The following is a 22,517-nucleotide window of genomic DNA, read 5'->3' as shown; positions in this document are numbered from 1 at the left end:
ATTTGCGGTTAACCGCGTTATTTGCTCTTGCTACTTTGCAATTATTGTGGATGGTTTTGCGGTTCAACTACTTATTATAAAATAATTAATAATTTATAAAAAATAAATTCATATCTTTAATAGATTTAATTTTAAATTATTTGATAAGTTTACGTTAATAATTTACTAAAATTCGGGTTTACCAGAATGTATACGCTATAGAGACTCAGAATGCAAGAATGCAAAGGAGAGTCGGATACCACAGCAAATCTAACTTCAGGTATGTACCTTATAAATTTGTAAAGGAAAATGTTGTGAATCATTGTTGCTGCTTTTTAGTTGATACAATTCAACACACTATTTGGGTTTGAGAATTGAGACCGAAGTGAGGGATAAATTAAGTACTGGGCTTGAAGTGAAGGCTTCAAGTCAATGACAATTAAGTATTAATAAAGGTATGTTAATCTTAGAATATTAAAGAATAATATTTAAAAAAAAATATGTTTACTTATTAATATCAAGTATATCAATCAATTAATCAACCGTACCCTGTAAATACCGTCTAGGACAATGTCTGGGGAGGGTACCGTACGCAGCCTTACACTCATTCCAAAGAATGAAAAAGCTGTTTATTCAAAAGACCCTCGACTTGTGTATAAAGAAACTTGAAGTCATTTCACTTATATTAATCATTCAGATTACAAGACTTATATAGAGTACATGAGAGTTTTAAGATAAGTAATACATAATTAGATAAGGCTTAGATGTGACTAAAGAGATCAGGTTATTGTCAGGAGGTTCATTTTCCAAATCATATCTGCATTAACCGAGGTTGTTAAACCTTATCATGTTTATTACCCTCCTTCAAACTGGACATGGGGTAAGCCAAAGTCCAAGTTTGCACTTCAGACCATCGAAATGAAGCGTGCAAGCGGTTTGGTAAAAATATCAGCAACTTGCTGAGAGGATAAAATAAACTTTGTTGTAAGCGTGTCAAGTGCAACCTTCTCCCGAACGAAGTGATAATCAATAGCAATGTGTTTATTTCGAGAGTGAAAGACAGGATTGACAGTCATATGAAGAGCAGATATATTATCACAAAATAAAATTCAAGGCCTTTTCTGGTAGATACCAATATCGCGAAGTATTAAGGACACCCAAGTCAATTCAGCGGTTTTAGAAGCAAGCGCCGTATATTCGGCTTCAACACTCGACCGAGAAATAGTTTGCTGCTTCTTAGCACTCCAGAAAATACAATTTGAACCAAAGAAGGTGCAATATCCAGTCGTCGATCGTCTTGTAGTTGGGCAACCAGCCCAATCAGCATCTGAAAATGCATAAAATTCTAAAGAATTATCTTTCAGAAAACGCAACCCCATGGATATTGTCCCTTTTAGATACCGAAGAATGCGCTTAACCATCATAAAATGGGAATGTGTCGGAGCATGCATATATTGACACACAACATTCACTGCATAAGTTAAGTCGGGTCGAGTAAGAGTAAGATATCGCAACGTGCCAACAATCTATCTATAATTCGTAACATCAGGATACAAAGCATCTCCGTGAGCAGAAGTTGTTGGTTTTAATGACATAAGAATTGAAACAGGTTTACTATCAGTCATGTCAGTGGTATGAAACAAATAAGCCACATACTTGGACTGCGAGAGAAATATTCCATCATTAAATTTTTGAACATGTATGCTCAAGAAATAATGTAAATTACCAAGGTCTTTGATTGCAAACTGATTGCCCAGTTGAGGGACAAATTCACTAAGTATTTTTATATTGCTTCTTGTTAAAATGATGTCGTCAACGTACACCAACAAGATCATGATAAAGTCATCATTTCTGTATACGAACTTGGATGTATCTGCCACACTACATTGAAAACCATAATCAAGAATGAACAAACTAAATCGATCGAATCAAGTGCGTGGACCTTGCCCATACAAAGAACACTTTAAGAGACAAACATGATCAGGAAATTTATCATCCGGAAAGCCTGGAGCCTGTTCCATGAACACCGTTTTTGTAAGAAATCCGTGAAGAAAAGAATTTTTTAACGTCAAGTTGCCGAAGACTCCATCCTTTGACAATAGAAACTGTTAATACAGTTCGAATTGTGGTTGGCCGAATGGCTGGACTGAATGTGTCCAGAAAATCCACACATTCCCTTTGATTATAACCTTTTGCAACGAGTCGGGCTTTTAATCGATCCAGTGAAGCATCTGAATTAAGTTTCATTTTATAAATCCATTTATATCCAATAACATTCATATGGGGCTGCCGTGGTACAAGAACCCAAGTTTGAGTATCAGGAAGCGCTTTAATTTTTTCAAGCATTGCTGCATACCAGTCTGTATGTTTGAGAGAACTTTTGATTGTTTTAGGTTCGCGAGGAATTGATGACTGTAAGGCTGCAAGTCCATATTTTGGATCAGGTTTAATGACACCATCACGACTTCGAGTAGTCATCTGATGAATACATGTGATTGGTGGTTGAGAGTTAACATTTATAGTTGGTGTCTCCGGCATGCAAGTAGAGGAGGGTACTAGCTCTTGATTAAAAAGTCATGCATGATTTTTATCAAGAGACAATAGAATGGATGGATCTGTAGAAGTTGACACACCATGCTGTGAGAGCCAATCTTGAAGTTCATCAGAAGCAAGGGGATCAATGATGCGAGGATAAGATGCATTAAAGGGAAAATTCATTTCATCAAAAATAACATGCCAAAATATATAGACCTGACCAATATAAATATGAAGACAACGATATCTCTTGTACTTATCACCGTTGTGACGACTGAGAATTTTGCGACGTAATTAAGTCAATAAAGTATGCTTTATGTGATGTGATTATAATTATGTGACTAAGTGCTGATTATTTGTCTTTTCTGTATATTAGAATATAGGAGTGTAAATAAAAACGTTCCAATTTAAAGAGTCAGCTTAGGAGTTAAGCTGTGTCATCGGGCCGTCAGGTAGAACGGAACCCGTCCTAATAAGGAGTTAAAGAATATAAAATGTGAATTATATGTGATTGAATGAAATGAGTGTTTAAATAAAGTATTTCATCCTAAGTGACGTGTCGATTGGTAATGATAATGAGAAGCGTAATCGAAACGCTGAGCGTCGGGCCGTCAGGCTGAACGTGACACGGTACGCGTAGAAAATGATAAAGATTAAAGAAGGATAAATTCTGTGATCATACCTGAGTCGTTATGTGATTGTATATGTGTGATTGCTTGTCTATGCGCATGACTATGTGCTCTGTGACATTTTTATGAATTTAATGAAATTATGTGATTTAAATAAAGGTTTATTTAACCTTCGCGCATTTTTATAAAATTATCTGAGTAAGATAAAAACATGGGAATTATTTTGTTATCTTCGTAATAATCATGTAGACTTTCTAAAAATGATGGACGGATTTATTTGGTGATCGTTGCACTTTAAATTGATTTTTATATGGAAAAGTGTTATTACTAGCACAAACTTGTAAAAATCATATAAAATCAACCATTCGCTCGAAAATCTATTATGAGTAATGGTTGGAAAGCTAATTTTGAGATCTACGTGTTAAAGATTTTTATTCAAAACAAATTCATCTTTCCGAGAGAAGTATTTGTAGATCAACTCTATTTTCTTTTAAGAATAAAAAGAGAATCAAAACATAGAATAACCTAATTACTATATTACCCTCCCTTGGTAATATAAAACCACCCCACCTCCTTCTTCTTTCTTTTTTTTTTTGTCCCGAGCCCTCCCTTCTTTCTCTCTTTTCTCTCGTTTCTTCCTCTCTCTCTCCCTCTCTCTCTCGGATTTTCTCTCTCCCGGTACACTCTCTCTCACTTGTTCTTCATTCATTTTCGGGTATAGAACCTTGATTGTGTGAGAAATAGAGATATCTACTTGTATTCATTCATGCATGTAGCTATTTTCAAGTTTTTGAGAAAAATCAAAGTTGGGTTTGGTGGTTTCTGAGTTCGGTTTTCATGAAAGCAAAAGGGTTTGTGTTTTGAATGAGGATATGTGTTTGCATGTGTGGATTACTTGTGAAAATGGGTGGTTGATAGGTGGAAACCCCCGAATGGGGGCACCACTGAGATGCCACCGCCACCGGTGATGAACTCCGGTGAACCGGTGGTGAGCCATGATGTTAAAAACTGAGCTCTAGAATCTTTAAATCAAATGTTTGTGTTTGCATGTGGTATTTTGATAAAAAGGCCGAATGATTTTGTGGATTATAAGTTGATAAATTGATGCTTGTTGGTTGTAATGATAATTTAGTTTGATGTTAAGAGATTAGTAGGATTAAAGATGCAAAAGTTTAGAAGTTGAGTTTGCATGTGTGTTTTCTTGAGGAAGGCCGAATGACCCTTGCCATTTTTAGAAAACCTAGTTGATTTTTTTGCTAAAATGAATGAGTTGTTGATTTGATATATGATTATGGGTTGATTTGTAAATTAAGGATTAAGAAGATCATTTGCATGTGTTGTGTTTTTTTTTGAAAAACCCGAATGGGATCTTGGTTTTAAAAGATCAAAAATGATTTTTAGTAATGATCATGACTTGTTAATGTTCATTCTTGGAAATTAGTAAAGATTGGGTGATAAAATTTCTTAATGTTTGCATGTATCAAAAAGGGTTAAGTTCTTTTGTGAATTAAGTATGCTAACTAAGATTCTATGATAATTGGACTTGTACATTTGTTTAGATGCGAAATTTGGGAATGCATGGTGAAGGTTATGGTTCGACCTTGTGTTAATAAAAAGAAGAAATTGATTTTTGTTACTTGATTTTGGTATAATTAAGGTTTAACTAGAAAGTAATAAGATTGCATGTTGACTTAAAAGAGTAATTTTTAATGCATGTTTTGGTTTGATTATGTTTGTGGTTAAGGCCGAATAGGCCAAAGAAATTCAAAGTCAAAAATCTGATTTTTGGTAGATGATAGAATGATTGAGCGTTTATGTGTGAAAATCTTTGAATTTTGCTTGTTGGATTATGTTTTTGGTTCGAATTATGGATAAAAGAAAAGGGAATTGAGTTAATTAAGGTTAAAAGCTATAAGTAATAGTCGTGCATGTCATTGTGTGTTTGTACGAGTTATAAATATTTGATCTGGGAAAATAGTCAAGGATTAGCGAGTATATGCAAAGTGATATAAGGCTATGAGTAAAGAATGTGCTATGTGCTTATGTGTATAAGCTATATTCGTATACCCGAGTCAAGGATATAATCGAGTTATCGTATTGAGTGATCGTTCTGGGAACGAGAGTTGAGAAACTGATTAAGATTTTGGTTTTATTGTAGATTCGGAGCGTGAGGGCATTCAGACTAGGAAAGGAAAGGATATACTAGGTGGCAGTAGTTTAACCTTCAGGAAAGCAAATTCAGGCAAGTAACTCTGATTACTTGTGTAAATGATTATAAAGAGAATGTTGTTTATACCATGTAGAGTATTGAACTGTTTATCTTGTGAAATCCTGATATTGATTTGAGATACCTTGCATTTGATCTTGATAAACTGTTATTGATAAGCTTACTGATTCAACCCTTTGATAATCTGTCCTTTCTGTTCAAGTTATTTATTAAGCCATGAATCGTACTGAACCCTATAATTATCCTTGTGAACCCTGTTTAATGATACTTTATTTCCTGATCACCATATTGATCCCTAGACAGATGTTGATCCTTTTAACTTAAATGCCTTGTTATCCTTGATTCAGAATCCTTAAGAATTGTTCCTTGTTTATCCTTGAATCACTCCCTGAACTTGTTTTTCTTAAAATCTGACTTAAGAATGAGTTTCGACTTGAATGAGTCTGAATAATTTCATATTCTTGGTAATGATAAAATGGATTTTTGAAAACCTATTTGTTTTTCCAACTCAAGATTTTCCAAACGAATTCCTGATGGATTGTATTGGGACGTAAGAGGCTAGTGGGACTAGTCCAGTCATGGTAAGAGGCTAGCGGGGCTAGTCCAACTTAAGGCTGAAATTATGCCGATTGGTACCTTAAAGACCGGATGGAGGTCGGTACGGGCTGATCACCTGTATTATAATGAAACGGAAAGATAAAGTGATCCAATCAAGGGTTCTAAATGATTATTTAAAAGAGAACTGAAACTTTCTGTTCAGTAAATTGATTCTTGAAAATAAAAATGGTTTATATTGTTTTGAAAAGAGTTGATTATGTTGATGTGAAGCTTAAAGCTCGAGAATCCTGATTTTTAAATCTGTTGATCATATGATTCATTCCATATAATGAAATATTGTTGCTTTCCTCCTTCTTGAAAGATCTATTTTGATCCTTTAATGATTTGTGATGATTGTCGGCTTTCGTCCTGCATTGAGCCTTGTTTCTTGAAAGCCCCACATTATCCTTCAAAACATTTCCTTAACCCAAAAGCTGGAAATCTGCCACCTAGAACTAATAAAGTAGAATGCCCTGAGTTTGGTAAAGTATATTATGATTTGATATCGTAGAACTGCTTTATAGTTACTTGCTGAGTTTTATACTCATATATTTTGTTTTAATCTAACCATGGCAGTTAAGCAAGAAGATGGCCAGGCTTAGGCGCACTGCTCGTAAGAGCGTACCTGGTGGTCCCTACCGTGTTGAGGGCTTCAGGTTGCTAGAGCAGGTAGTGGTATTTTTGAGTGAGCACGCGCCTAGAAGGAAATGTTTAAAGATACAATGGGTTATCTGTCGGTTCCCAGCCGGAATCGATATTGTTTATTTAATAATATTTTGGGGTTGTAAGTTATATCTTATGATTGATAGTTGTAATCTTGTCTCATACTTTATGTTGTTGATCTTGTTAGTAGTTAATCGGGGTTTATGCTTATTTAATTATTAGATTAAAGGTGTGTGAGTCCTCATTTCCTAACCCCGAGATTGAGGGCGTCACAAGTTGGTATCAAAGCTACATGATCTAGTCCCTGAGACAAGTTAGGAATATAAAAAAGGGTATTTTGGGTATAAATCTATATCGCGAGAGAGTTCGACTCATATAGAGTTGAGTTAGACTATTAGGTATAGTCTAAGAAAAAGTGTATATCAGTTAGAGTGGAAACTAGAGTTAGGGTGTGGGTTAGCTGGAAGCTTTATTTAACCCTAACATTGTTTCTTGGTTGCTGTTTTGTGTTTACTCTCAAGATCCTAGTAGTGGTAGTGACTCAGACTCAGAGATTAGTTTGACTGGTACCCCAGTGGACCCCACCCTCTCCAGAGGAGCCTGTGTATGTTAGTTCAGACCCAGAGGAGGACTCTTCTGAGAGTAGTGAGATCCCTATGCAGATTTCACCCTTGAGGCCAGATTCAGAGACCCCTGCCCCTAAGCCAGAGTTTGAAATGCTTAAGACTGTACCTGTTAGTGTTGGTGGCAAGTTAACCCAGGATCGAGACTTTGTGTACTCCCGCATTCCTGAGTTGGGAGCTTTGGTGGATAGGTTGATTCGAGATTCTAGGCAGAGGACTTCAGTAGTGATGGAGGAGTGGAGAGCTATGATTCAGTTGGTGGAGCAGGTTGCCAGGAGGAGATTGGATGAGGGACCATCCACTAGTGATGCTGATGCTGAGGCCCGGAGGCTGCATAAGATCATTCGCTGGATGTTGGTTGTGTTGAGAGAGATTTTAGATGATTAGATGGGACTGTTGGTTGAGCCCGTAGATTGTTGTTTTTCAGCGCCGGTAGGCTTTGGGATACTTGGTCAGATGCCGGGATCCCTTTTCATTTATCTTTTTGTATTTCAGAATTATGTTGTAGTAGTAGTAGCTGGAAGTTAGGGGTAGATAGGGGGATATTTTCCAGTTTCTCCTCTGTTTAACCCTGCTATATTATTGTACCTTATTTCAGAACCTGTGATAGCCAGACTTATCTGTATGTACCCTTGTTTAAATAAATCCATTGTCTTGTTTTCCATTGTGCACCTTAAATATCTCATAAATTGTTCTCAATATCATGTTTCTATACAACCATGTTTTCGTATAACCATGTTTAAAGATCATAAAACCCTACCTTATGCCATGATAAAACAACAGTGATATGAGAATTATGTAATAATAGAATTGCATGTGCAAATTGGGTAAAACTTAAAACCCACAAAAGAGATTTTATAGGATCTGTTGTTATATATATGCCATGCCATCATATTGCTAAATAATTGCTCAATCAGGTTTGTAAGAAATGGCCAACTCACCAGATCACCAAGAAGAAAAAATTCCCACCCAAGACCCAGAAGTAAACCCAGAAACCACCATGATGAGCAGACTTGCTCAGCTCTTGCAACAACCTGTGGCCCCTAAAGTTGGAAACTTTAAGCACTTTCAATATGTTCATCCCCCAAAATTCTTAGGTTTGCCAGACCCGATTAAAGCGCAGTCGTGGTTAAGAGAAATGAAAAAAGCTTTTGAGTTAGCAGAAGTTAAGGACAACAAGAAAGCTCAGTATACAAGTTATTACCTGAAAGATGAAGCAAGTTTCTGGCGGGAGTCTTCAAAGGCGTTGTTGGAAGGCAAAGACTTAACATGGGAGAAGTTCACTGAGATGTTTCTGGAGAAGTATTTGCCAAGCTATATGCAAGATCAGTTGGAAATGAAATTTCCGGACCTTAGACAGGAGGATATGTCAGTAGCGGAATATGAAGTGAAGTTTTTGGAATTGTCTAGATTCGTACCTGAGTACGTGAATACGGAAGCGAAGAAGGCTAAGAGGTTCCAACAAGGACTCAAGCCATGGATTAGGAGTCAAATAGCAATGTTGGAGATAAAAAATTATGCTGCTTTGGTTCAAAAAGCAATGATAGTGGAAGGTGAGCGAGAAGCTGCAAGAAGAGAAAATGAAGGAAGAAAAAGGAAATTTGAAAGCTCTGAGCAAGAGCAAGGAAGCTCAAAGTTTAGAGGAATGTTTGGAAAGAATGGTGGAGGTCAGAATCAAAAGTTCCAGAAGTTTAAACCCGGTAACGGAGCTCAAAAGAACCGTTTCCAGAAAATAGGACAACCGGGGAAGGATAGCAGACCCCAAATTCAAGAATGCAGGAATTGTAGAAAGAGACACCCGAGAAGGTGTAATAAGTTGGATGTAATATGTTTCAAGTGCAACCAAAAGGGGCATTACTCTTCAGAATGCTCGAGTGGAGCGAAGAAGCCTGATTTGGCTTGTTTCAAGTGTGGTAAAGTGGGCCATATGGCCAGGAATTGCAAGGAGCCTGTTCAGAAGGCTAATGTTCTTAGGATTGTTGGACCGCCGTCTCTCCCAGCACCATCAGCTCAACCCAGAGCTAGAACCTTTAACATATCGATGAAAGATGCGGTGCAAGATGTGGACGTGGTAGCAGGTATGCTTGTTATAAACTCAGTAGAAGTAAAAGTTTTGATGGATTCTGGAGCGACTAGATCTTTTATCTCTGAAAGTATTCTTGATAAGTTAAATTGTGTTGCGTACCCTCTAGAACCTAATTTGATTATAGAGGTAGCAAATCAAGAGAAAGTTATTGCTAGCAAGATTTATCCCGATTGTGATGTGACTATAGAAGGTCGACACTTTTCTGCTGACTTAATTCCCTTTAAGTTAGGAGAATTTGAGGTCATACTAGGAATGGATTGGTTGTCAAACCATGAAGTGCAAATAGAATGTAGAAGTAAGAAGGTGAAATTAAGAACCAAGGATGGTGAAGAGGTGATATTTAAAGGAAAGAGGCAAGAGAAGAAATTCCTAACGGCTATTGAGGCGAGAAGATTAATACGTCAAGGATGCGAAGTCTATATGGCCATGTCGTGGATGTGGAGAAAGAATCTGTGAAGATCGAGGATATTCCGGTAGTAAGAGATTTTCCGGATGTGTTTCCTGATGAATTACCTGGACTACCTCCAGACAGAGAGATCGAGTTTACGATTGATTTGGCTCCTGGAATGGAACCAGTATCAAAAGCTCCCTATCGCATGGCGCCAGTCGAGATGAAGGAATTGGCAGCTCAGTTACAAGAATTGTTGGACAAAGGAGTGATCCGACCGAGTGTATCCCCGTGGGGCGCAACGGTATTATATGTAAAGAAAAAGGATGGAAGTATGAGGTTGTGCATTGATTATCGCGAACTGAATAAATTGACAATCAAGAATAAGTACCCTCTACCGCGGATCGATGACTTGTTTGACCAGTTAAAAAGAGCTTCGTGTTTCTCCAAGATTGATTTAAGATCTGGGTATTATGAGTTAAAGATTAAAGCGGAAGATATACCCAAGACAACGTTCCGAACGAGATATGGACACTATGAGTTTTTGGTAATGGCATTTGGCTTGACGAATGCGCTAGCCGCATTTATGGATCTTATGAACCAAGTCTTCAAGCAATATTTGGATAAGTTCGTTATTGTGTTTATCGACAATATACTGATTTACTCCGAGATGGAAGAAGATCATAAGGAGCATTTGAGGATTTCCTTGGAAATTCTGAGAAAAGAGAAGCTGTATGCTAAGTTTTCAAAGTGCGAATTTTGGCTAAATGAAGTGCAATTTCTTGGTCATGTAGTTAATAAAGAAGGAATCAAAGTGGACCCAGCCAAGATAGAAGCTGTAATAAATTGGGAAAGACCTAAGACTCCTACGGAAGTCAAAAGTTTTCTAGGATTAGCCGGATATAACAGGAGATTTGTGCAAGATTTCTATAAGATTGTCGTTCCGTTGACAAAGTTGACGAGAAAGAACGAGAAGTTGGTTTGGACAGAAAAGTGCGAGGATAGTTTTCAAGAGTTAAAGAAGAGGCTGGTAACCGCCCCAGTGTTGGTATTACCAGATGAAAAAGGGGAATTTGTGATATTCAGTGATGCTTCATATAAAGGACTTGGATGTGTGTTAATGCAACACAGGAAGGTAATAGAATATGCGTCAAGGCAACTCAAGCCGCACGAGCAAAAGTATCCAACGCACGATTTGGAATTGGCAGCAATTGTGTTTGCCCTTAAGATTTGGAGGCATTATTTGTACGGGGAAAAGTGCGAGATTTATACGGATCATAAGAGTTTAAAGTATATCCTTACTCAGAAAGAATTGAATATGCGACAAAGAAGGTGGTTGGAATTGATCAATGATTATGATTGTGCGATAAACTATCATCCTGGAAAGGCAAATGTGGTAGCAGATGCTTTAAGTCGCAAGGAAAGGTTGAATAGGTTAACGTTATCGGAAGAATTAATCAAGGATTTTGAAAAGATGGAAATAGAGGTGCAGACTCCAGAATTTGGAGGTGAAGCTATATATGCAATGTCATTTCAACCTGAAATTTTGGAAAAGATTCGATGCTGTCAAGAGCAAGTGATGAATCACGAAAGGGATAAGTTGACGGGAGAAGAAATTAAAGCTCAAAAGGATGGAAAAGGAATATACCGTGTTAACTCACGTATTTGGATACCTAATATCATGGAACTAAAGCACGAGATTTTGCAAGAAGCGCATAACTCGAGATTTTCAATTCACCCTGGAAGTACGAAGATGTACCAGGATTTAAAAGAAAGTTATTGGTGGCCAGACATGAAAAAGGAAATTACGGAATGGATAAGTAAATGTTATACGTGCCAAAGAGTCAAAGCGGAACATCAAAGGTCGAACGGATTGCTTCAGCCACTAGATATACCCGAGTGGAAATGGGAGCATATAACGATGGATTTCGTGATAGGATTACCTAAAACCAAGTCAAATCATGATGCGATTTGGGTGGTAATCGATCGGTTGACCAAGTCAGCACATTTCTTGCTGATAAATGAAAGGTTTTCATTGGAAAAGTTGGTCAAATTGTATTTACATGAGATCGTGATGCGTCATGGAGATCCTGTATCTATCGTGTCTGATAGAGATCCAAAGTTTAACTCGAGATTTTGGCGACAATTCCATGATCATTTGGGAACTAAGTTGAAAATGAGTACGGCATATCATCAGCAGACAGACGGACAAAGTGAAAGGACAATTCAAACAATTGAAGATATGTTGCGAACCTGTGCAATAGATTTCAAAGGAAATTGGGACGATCATTTGCCCTTAATTGAGTTTTCCTACAACAACAGTTATCACGCGAGTATTGGCATGCCGCCTTATGAAGCGTTGTATGGAATAAAATGTAGGTCCCCTTCATATTGGGACGAAGTTGGTGAGCGCAAATTAATTGGCCCAGAGCTAGTTCAACAAACAAAGGAAAAGGTAGAAATGATTCGAAAGAGGTTAATTGCAGCTCAAGATCGACAAGCAAAGTACGCAAATTAAGAACGAAAAGATGTGCAATTCGAAACTGGAGACAAAGTCTTATTAAAGATATCTCCTTGGAAATGTTTAACCCGATTCGGAAAGAAAGGGAAGTTGAGTCCTAGGTATATTGGACCATTTGAAGTATTGCGACGAGTTGGAAAAGTGGCATATGAATTGGCGCTACCTCCGCAAATACAACATCTGCACAATGTATTTCATGTATCTCTTCTGAAGAAGTATAATGCTGATGCGAGCCATGTGATCGAGTTGGAACCAGTGGAAATCCAACCGGATTTGTCTTATATGGAACAGCCAGTTCGAATTTTGGACCGAAAAGAGAGAACGCTTAGAAATAAAGTTGTACCTCTAGTTAGAGTGTTATGGAGAAATCCATTAGTCGAAGAATCGACTTGGGAGTTAGAAAGAGAAATAAAAGAGAAGTATCCCCATCTATTTGCTTAGATTAGATTCTGGGGACAGAATCCTTTTAAGGTGGGTAGATTGTGACGACTGAGAATTTTGCGACGTAATTAAGTCAATAAAGTATGCTTTATGTGATGTGATTATAATTATGTAACTAAGTGCTGATTAATTGTCTTTTCTGTATATTAGAATATAGGAGCGTAAATAAAAATGTTCCAATTTAAAGAGTCAGCTTAGGAGTTAAGCTGTGTCGTCGGGCCGTCAGGTAGAACGGAACCCGTCCTAATAAGGAGTTAAAGAATATAAAATGTGAATTATGTGTGATTGAATGAAATGAGTGTTTAAATAAAGTATTTCGTCCTAAGTGACGTGTCGATTGGTAATGATAATGAGAAGCATAATCGAAAGGCTGAGCGTCGGGCCGTCAGGCTGAACGTGACCCGGTACGCGTAGAAAAGGATAAAGATTAAAGAAGAATAAATTCTGTGATCAGACCTGAGTAACCTTCGCGCATTTTATAAAATTATCTGAGTAAGATAAAAACATGAGAATTATTTTGTTATCTTCGTAATAATCATGTAGACTTTCTAAAAATGATGGACGGATTTATTTGGTGATCGTTGCACTTTAAATTGATTTTTATATGGAAAAGTGTTATTACTAGCACAAACTTGTAAAAATCATATAAAATCAACCGTTTGCTCGAAAATCTATTATGAGTAATGGTTGGAAAGCTAATTTCGAGATCTACGTGTTAAAGATTTTTATTCAAAACAAATTTATCTTTCCGAGAGGAGTATTTGCAGATCAACTCTATTTTCTTTTAAGAATAAAAAGAGAATCAAAACATAGAATAACCTAATTACTCTATTACCCTCCCTTGGTAATATAAAACCACCCCACCTCCTTCTTCTTTCTTTTTTTTTGTCCCTAGCCCTCCCTTCTTTCTCTCTTTTCTCTCGTTTCTTCCTCTCTCTCTCTCTCGGATTTTTTCTCTCTCGGTACACTCTCTCTCTTCACCCTCTCTCACTTGTTCTTCATTCATTTTCGGGTATAGAACATTGATTGTATGAGAAATAGAGATATCTACTTGTATTCATTCATGCATGTAGCTATTTTCAAGTTCTTGAGAAAAATCAAAGTTGGGTTTGGTGGTTTTTGAGTTCGGTTTTCATGAAAGCAAAAGGGTTTGTGTTTTGAATGAGGATATGTGTTTGCATGTGTAAATTACTTGTGAAAATGGGTGGTTGATGGTTGGAAACCCCCGAATGGGGGCACCACCGAGATGCCACTGCCACCGGTGATGAACTCCGGTGAACTGGTGGTGAGCGATGTTAAAAACTGAGCTCTAGAATCTTTAAATCAAATGTTTGTGTTTGCATGTGGTATTTTGATAAAAAGGCCGAATGATTTTGTGGATTATAAGTTGATAAATTGATGTTTGTTGGTTTTAATGATAATTTAGTTTGATGTTAAGAGATTAGTAGGATTAAAGATGCAAAAGTTTAGAAGTTGAGTTTGCATGTGTGTTTTCTTGAGGAAGGCCGAATGGCCCTTGCCATTTTTAGAAAACCAAGTTGATTTTTTTGCTAAAATTAATGAGTTGTAGATTTGATATATGATTATGGGTTGATTTGTGAATTAAGGATTAAGTAGATCATTTACATATGTTGTTTTTTTTTGAAAAACCCGAATGTGATCTTGGTTTTAAAAGATCAAAAATGATTTATATTAATGATCATGACTTGTTAATGTTCATTCTTGGAAATTAGTAAAGATTGGGTGATAAAATTTCTTAATGTTTGCATGTATCAAAAAGGGCTAAGTTCTTTTGTGAATTAAGTATGCTAACTAAGATTCTATGATAATTGGACTTGTACATTTGTTTAGATGCGAAATTTGGGAATGCATGGTGAAGGTTATGGTTCGACCTTGTGTTAATAAAAAGAAGAAATTGATTTTTGTGACTTGATTTTGGTATAATTAAGGTTTAACTAGAAAGTAATAAGATTGCATGTTGACTTAAAAGAGGAATTGTTAATGCATGTTTTGGTTTGATTATGTTTGTGGTTAAGGCCGAATAGGCCAAAGAAATTCAAAGTCAAAACTCTGATTTTTGGTAGATGATAGAATGATTGAGCGTTTATGTGTGAAAATCTTTGAATTTTGCTTGTTGGATTATGTTTTTGGTTCGAATTATGGATAAAAGAAAAGGGAATTGAGTTAATTAAGGTTAAAAGCTATAAGTAACAGTCGTGCAAGTCATTGTGTGTTTGTACAAGTTATAAATATTTGATCTGGGAAAATAGTCAAGGATTAGCGAGTATATGCAAAGTGATATAAGGCTATCAGTAAAGAATGTGCTATGTGCTTATGTGTATAAGCTATATTTGTATACCCGAGTCAGGGATATAATCGAGTTATCGTATTGAGTGATCTTTCTGGGAACGAGAGTTGAGAAACTGATTAAGGTTTTGGTTTTATTGTAGATTCGGAGCGTGAGGGCATTCAGGCTAGGAAATGAAAGGATATACTAGGTGGCAGTAGTTTAACCTTCAGGAAAGCAAATTCAGGCAAGTAACTCTGATTACTTGTGTAAATGATTATAAAGAGAATGTTGTTCATACCATGTAGAGTATTGAACTGTTTATCTTGTGAAACCCTGATATTGATTTGAGATACCTTGCCTTTGATCTTGATAAACTGTTATTGATAAGCTTATTGATTCAACCTTTGATAATCTGTCCTTTCTGTTCAAGTTATTTATTAAGCCATGAATCGTACTGAACCCTATAATTATCCTTGTAAACCCTGTTTAATGATACTTTATTTCCTGATCACCCTATTGATCCCTAGACAGATGTTGATCCTTTTAACTTAAATGCCTTGTTATCCTTGATTCAGAATCCTTAAGAATTGTTCCTTGTTTATCCTTGAATCACTCCCTGAACTTGTTTTTCTTAAAATCTGACTTAAGAATGAGTTTCGACTCGAAAGAGTCTGAATGATTTCATATTCTTGGTAATGATAAAATGGATTTTTGAAAACCTATTTGTTTTTCCAACTCAAGATTTTCCAAACGAATTCCTGATGGATTGGATTGGGATGTAAGAGGCTGGTGGGACTAGTCCAGTCATGGTAAGAGGCTAGCGGGGCTAGTCCAACTTAAGGCTGAAATTATGCCGATTAGTACCTTAAAGACCGGATGGAGGTCGGTACGGGCTGATCACCCGTATTATAATAAAACGGAAAGATAAAGTGATCCAATCAAGGGTTCTAAATGATTATTTAAAAGAGAACTGAAACTTTCTGTTCAGTAAATTGATTCTTGAAAATGAAAATGGTTTATATTGTTTTGAAAAGAGTTGATTATGTTGATTGTGAAGCTTAAAGCTCGAGAACCCTGATTTTTAAATCTGTTGATCATATGATTGATTCCATATAATGAAATACTGTTGCTTTCCTCCTTCTTGAAAGATCTATTTTGATCCTTTAATGATTTGTGATGATTGTCGGCTTTCGTCCTGCATTGAGCCTTGTTTCTTGAAAGCCCCACATTATCCTTCAAAACTTTTCCTTAACCCAAAAGCTGGTAATCTGCCACCTAGAACTAATAAAGTAGAATGCCCTGAGTTTGGTAAAGTATATTGTGATTTGATATCGTAGAACTGCTTTATAGTTACTTGCTGAGTTTTATACTCATATGTTTTGTTTTAATCTAACCATGGCAGTTAAGCAAGAAGATGGCCAGGCTTAGGCGCACTGCTCGTAAGAGCGTACCTGGTGGTCCCTACCGTGTTGAGGGTTTCCGGTTGCCAGAGCAGGTAGTGGTATTTTTGAGTGAGCACGCGCCTAGAAGGAAATGTTTAAAGATACAATGGGTTATCTGTCGGTTCCCAGACGGAATCAATATTGTTTATTTAATAATATTTTGGGGTTGTAAGTTATATCTTATGATTGGTAGTTGTAATCTTGTCTCATACTTTATCCTGTTGATCCTGTTAGTAGTTAATCGGGGTTTATGCTTATTTAATTATTAGATTAAAGGTGTGTGAGTCCTCATTTCCTAACCCCGAGATTAAGGGCGTCACAACCGTAACCCATAAAGATACAAGGAAGCGAATGAGGTTCAAGCTTATCGTTCATATAAAATCGAAGATAAGGATAGCACCAGCAGCGAAAAGTGCGTAAAAAATCATACGTAGGTTGCTTCTTGTAAAACAAATAGTAAGGTGTTTGCATATTCAGAGAAGGTGAAGGAAGACAATTGGTAAGATATATCAAAGTGAAGAAAGATTCAACCCAATATTTTTTAGGCACTGAAGCATGCAACATCATCGCAAAACTGAGTTCAACCACATACCGATGTTTGCGTTCGGCTATGCTATTCTGTTCTGGTGTACCTGACATGATAACTGATGAATAATGCCTTTCTCCATAAGGTGATTGATGAATTCCTACCTAAAAAATTCACCACCTTGATCTGAATGAAAAATTTAGATCTTTTCTGAAATTATTTCTCAACCATAGCTTGAAAATTCAAAAATATCCGGTAAAAATCTGACTTGTGCTTGAGAGGATAAATTCATGAAAAACGAGAAAAAACATTAACAAAAATTACATAATAACAAAAACCTTGATTAGATAAAATGGGATCTGGTCCCCAGAGATCACAGTGGATCTTTACAAGCGGCGCATTTGCTCGGTTACTAGAAAGAAAGAAAGGAAGCTTAAAGCTTTTACTTAAAGCACAACTTTTACATAGACTATCAGTCTTTTTACTGACTGAAATAAATTTCTTCTGCTGCAAATAATTTAAAATTCTAGTTTGAGGATGTCCTAGTCGTCCATGCCAAGTATTTGCATCTACCACACGAAATCAGTTTGAATAGAATGCTTTAGCATGAACTTTGTATAGGGCATATAGTCCATCCTTCTTACTCCCCGATGCCAGAACCTGATTCGTCTTTAGGTCCTTAATAAAAAAACCATGATCATCAAATATAACACAACAAGGATAATCCTTGGTGAGTTGAGGAATAGAAAATAGGTTTTTCTTTATATCAGGAACAACAAGCACATCATGCAGAGATAATTGTGAATGCCTAGGAAAAATATTTGCCCGGCCAATATGTGTGATGGCTAATTTTTCACCATTACCAACCATAACAGAATCATAGCCATTATAATTCCTTAGATTAGACAAAGTACCTGGATTGTCAGTAATATGTGTTGTTGCTGCAGAATCAGGATGCCAGATTCCATCATCAGGTGGAGTAATGTGAAGTGCGGCTAATTCTTCAGGCACATGAGAATCCTGATAGCTATTATCAAACTGATGCCAACATTTAAGAGCTTCGTGACCCCTCTTCTTGTAAATCTTACATTGGACAGTAGCCTAAGAGTTCAGAAGGGAGGTGCAAGCATTAAAGCGATTCATATTATTGGGGGCTGTGAACTAGCAGGAGTAAAACCTCGACCTCGTGAATTGAATGATGAACCAGAACCACGCTTAAAGTGACTGTGTGAAGTGGAACGATCACCGACAAATGCAAGAGTAGGATTTGGATGCTCAGACAAAGAAGATGCACATATTAGTTCATGACTATGCAATAGGGGAATTAAATCATTATACGTCGGAACATGAGGCTTAAGCATAGCTGTAGAAAAAGATTAATACTATGGGCCAAGACCGCTTAAAAGCTAAAATGCCTTTTTTCGATCAGGCACGGGTTTTCCAATAACATTAAGGAGATCACAAGTTAATTTGAAATCTCGAATGTGCTCATCAAGTGAAGTAGACTCCTTTTTCTTTTGTTGAAGTTTGAGAAGTAATTCAAACTCACGAGCCTCAGAATCCTGTGAATAAGTATTAGATAAAGATTTCCAGACTTCGGCTGAAGTGGTAAGACCAACAACAGTTCCGAGACTTCCTATGAAGTTGACACAATTCTGCAGATTGCAACTTTGCAAACTGCCCTGTTTTACCCAACTTAAAACCCCTTAATCTTGCTCTAAGGTTGGTTCTAATGGATTACTAAGCTTTCCTAGACTCCATTACATCTTTACCTATCAAGGCTCGAGGTTACTTACCCAAAACCAATCTTAAATTGGACCCTAAACACACTAACTCCAAAACTGTCTCTATTTTGGGTTACTCTCGGTTTTACACCAATGCACCCATCAAAACCAAAGCGTTTCCTCAAATTAAGGCTACTGAACTCAAGCCTATACTATGCCTCAACATTCTGGAGCTTGGGCCTCCTAGGGCCTCACAAATGCTCACTCAAACACTCCAATCTTTTGACCAAAACTTCAACTCAACACTCAAGCTAAACTACCATTCCTTCCTTACTCTCATTTGACTCTAAACACTTCACCAAAAGGATCAATAAAACTAAATCACTCTCCCTCGTATTCAACCTATTATCTACTGAAGAGATCATTCCATACTTTAAAAATCATAATAACCAATAATATATAAATACAACTATGCATGCATGACAATTAGCTTCATTTTCGAACTTAACATGCATATATTCAAATGTTTAACCTCAAACCAAGTCATGATACCCACGAATTATGCTCATTTAACAACCTATCATACTTTAATATAGCAAGGCAAGTCATTATCTAGTGCATGCAAAGCAATATCAGGACTAAAATCTCACAAATTTGAACATATAACCATGAAATCATTTAAACTTGATAGTACTCTACTAATTCCTTTAGATCACAACCTAAAACCTACATGCTTTAAGATAAGTAATACATAATTAGATAAAGCTTAGATGTGACTAAAGAGAATGGGTTGTTGCAGATTATCAAGAGGATCATTTTCCAAATCATATCTGCATTGACCGAGGTTGTTAAACCTTATCATGTTTATTAGTGTATGCACAGATATGCGTGTTTTAGGTATAAAATAATATACAATGATATATAAAAGAACATAAAAGTAAGCAGGACAATACCTTGACCCATGGTTTTTTTCACACGGGACTTACCTATGCCGTAAAAACCACATTTCTCCTTAATTCTTAATATCTTCAGGCCAAAAACTCATACTTATTGCCACATCCAAGATTAAACCGCAACATTTTCTATTGAATACAATTAACACCAGGCACAGTAATTAATAATTTGCTCAACCCCTTGTACTATTTGAAATCAGCAACTGAATTGAGATATTGTTAAAAATATGATATTACGTATAACTGTTAACCGAATAATTAGATAAAACCCTAAAATATGATATCAAGTATATTTTTAAAATATATTTATTATAAATATATGTAGATGTTTGCGGTTGCGGTTGCGATTTTATGATTTTTAAAAGTTCAAAACCGCATCCAAACCGCGGACAAATGATTATTAAAATTTAAATTTACAACCAACTCACGTTTCACGATTTTCCGTAAAATGCGATTCAGCTGTGAGCGGTTGAACGGTTTAATGCGGTTGAGCTATCCGTACATCCCTACTTGATCCTAACATTTATCATTTGTTTAAGTTTCAAATTAGTTTTCAAAATGGATCAATTGGAGCAACTTAAATTTACAGAAACCAAACGTGTCGTCTGTATACAAAGGGGCCATCAATTCTTTTATGTCAACTGTATACAAAATTAAAATAATTTCTGCCCGTAAGGGTTGACTTAATTCGTTAAAAATGGGATAACCGGAAGAATTTATGGCCCGAGTCAGAGCCACGTAGCAGCTCCGATTAAAAAAAAAAGTAAAATAATTTCTTTTGTATAACACATGAATAACACGTGTATTGGCTGCGGGATGCCACTTTAAACGAAATGTAACAATATGCAGCAAATGTAGGCATTAATCAAACTAGAAACCCTTCTCTTTCGGGAATAACGAAATCTGCTAATCTGAAAATTTGTAAAAGCACACCTTTTTTTATACTTTTACATACGCATGCGCGTTTCTCAGTTTTATAGGTCAGCTGCGTTTTCTCTTGGTAAAGGTTTGTTTTGTTTGTTGATTTATGTGTGGGATTCTACTGTTTTCCATAGCTTACAAATTCGCATTTGATTTAAATTTTTATTGTGTATCGTATATCGTTGTAAAAGAATATATTTTGGTATCCAGTGAGACTGACATTTCATGCGTCACTTCACTTGTTTATATTGATCGGTTTTTGTTCCTCCGATTCATCGGCATTGGGGGTAATCGGATGGCATGTTTGGTGTTTTAAAGTATATGATCGTTGTTTTGATTGCTAACAATTAGCGGGATCATTTTTTCTTATAAAATGCTTGTTCATTATTCCAAATCTCTCGTTATTTGCGATTTTAAGATAAATGTGACGTGAAATATTGTTAATCATTTGCCGAATATTGATCTCGCGGTTAAGCGGGGGGACTGGGTTGATACCCGATTTTTGTTAACAGTCCAAATTCACATAAATTTTAATGTGAAATTTTGAAAATATAAGATAATTTGGATCCGTCCCTGTGTACTATATTTCCGCTCTGACACCGAATCATGACAATTAATTTAAAATTAAACATGAGGATTTGGTATAGTCACATGGCATCTAGCAGTACTCTTCATTCAATTGTATGATTAGGGCAACTAATGAAAGTAAAAATAGAGAAGAGGTGAAGAAATGGTACAACTTCAGTAAAGCCTTGTTCTTCATCATTTGCAGGTTGTGAAAGTATGGCATCAAAGCTGAGTCAGCTGCAATCAACCGCTGCTCAGGCATCCAAGTACGTAGCCAAGAATGGACCTTCCTATTACAAGCAGCTAATGGAGAAGAACAAGCGCTACATCAAGGATCCTCCTACCATCGAGTCATGCCAGCTTCTGGCCAAGCAACTCTTTTACACTCGTCTTGCCAGGTTTTGTTCTCAGTACCGATCTTTAATCCTCTAATCCGTTGATATGATTGAAATTAGTTGATGATGACATGTTGAGAACCTTTATACGACGTGGTCATTGTATTTCTCTAGGATCCGGGGAAGGGTGAGCGTAAGCTAAGTTCCACAGTAAATTTATCCGAGCATTTCTCATTACTTAGACCAGAATAGGAAAATGAACAGATGAATATATAATCAACTACATTCTAACTTACACAGTTATACCTTAGAGGCGAGAGCAAATGGTTTCAGATATCAGGGTAGCAAACTACCTTCTGGTGGTGTGAATCGCAGAGTAACTAGTCTGCAGCCTGCAGGACACTAATTTGTTATAATGTAGCTATCATCTCCCTCTCTAGACAACGAAATTGTTACCACATCTACTATTACATCGCCTACATTCAATATATTTCATGCTTCGTTTTAAATAAGAGTTCATAGCTCGACTCACATACCTGTATCTGCTCTTCCTATTACTGAATGATGCAAATTCATCTGACAACTTGAAACAGTATTCCCAGTCGTTATGATGCATTCTGGAAAGAACTTGATTCGATAAAGGAAGTGTGGAGAATGAGGAAGCAGTTCAAGAATGAGGATTATCGCACTGCTGCTCTGTTCGGGGTAGGATGGGTGGTAGAATGTTATGCATGGTTTTTCGTCGGAGAGGTTGTGGGACGAGGCTTTACATTCACTGGTTACTACGTGTAACTAGTGCAGGGTGATCTGCTTCTGGGATCAACTTCCCTAAATAAGAGATTTTATGCTCAATATTCATTTTCTTATAGCTTCAACAGGTTTGGAATAGTTTCGAGTATCAGGACACCTTCTGCACTCGTTAACGTTCTCGTTTGAATGTGTTTGCAAACACTTATCTGCTAATTTTTAATATATTTCCTTACATTTTTTTATATTTTGTTAAGTCAGACATTTTATATTGCTCTTTTACCTTCAATTCTCTTATTACTTTAAGGAGGGCGTCATAATGT

At 36.6% G+C, this 22,517-nt stretch overlaps 1 protein-coding gene across 4 annotated transcripts; it reads left to right on the top strand.

Annotated features, from left to right (window-relative positions):
• The first annotated feature begins 20,488 nt into the window (after positions 1 to 20,488).
• LOC141672422 (uncharacterized) lies at positions 20,489 to 22,439 on the top strand. 4 transcript variants are annotated; one of them, XM_074479027.1, is made up of 3 exons: positions 20,489 to 20,604; positions 21,318 to 21,510; positions 22,041 to 22,439. In XM_074479027.1, exons 2-3 carry the CDS (start codon positions 21,329 to 21,331, stop codon positions 22,237 to 22,239), a joined length of 381 nt encoding a protein of 126 aa, XP_074335128.1. In that variant the 5' UTR covers positions 20,489 to 20,604; positions 21,318 to 21,328; the 3' UTR covers positions 22,240 to 22,439. The 4 variants fall into 4 exon arrangements, with proteins under 4 accessions (XP_074335128.1, XP_074335127.1, XP_074335126.1 ...); XM_074479026.1 differs by having other exon boundaries at positions 20,498 to 20,624; XM_074479025.1 differs by having other exon boundaries at positions 20,499 to 20,630.
• Positions 22,440 to 22,517: the final 78 nt, after the last annotated feature.

The sequence above is a fragment of the Apium graveolens genome, chromosome 7 (genome assembly GCF_009905375.1).
Source record: "Apium graveolens cultivar Ventura chromosome 7, ASM990537v1, whole genome shotgun sequence".
NCBI lineage: Eukaryota > Viridiplantae > Streptophyta > Magnoliopsida > Apiales > Apiaceae > Apium > Apium graveolens.
The sequence above is the reverse complement of the archived record's forward strand: the minus strand, read 5'-3'. Positions and strand labels throughout refer to the sequence as shown.

Bases quoted from the DNA above. Each gene is read 5' to 3' on its own strand.
- LOC141672422 (XM_074479025.1), top strand. From the start codon at position 20,582: ATGCGCGTTTCTCAGTTTTATAGGTCAGCTGCGTTTTCTCTTGGTAAA. The intron at 20,631-21,317 runs GTTTGTTTTGTT...CATCATTTGCAG, and splicing joins TGCGTTTTCTCTTGGTAAAG to GTTGTGAAAGTATGGCATCA. The intron at 21,511-22,040 runs GTTTTGTTCTCA...AACTTGAAACAG, and splicing joins TTTTACACTCGTCTTGCCAG to TATTCCCAGTCGTTATGATG.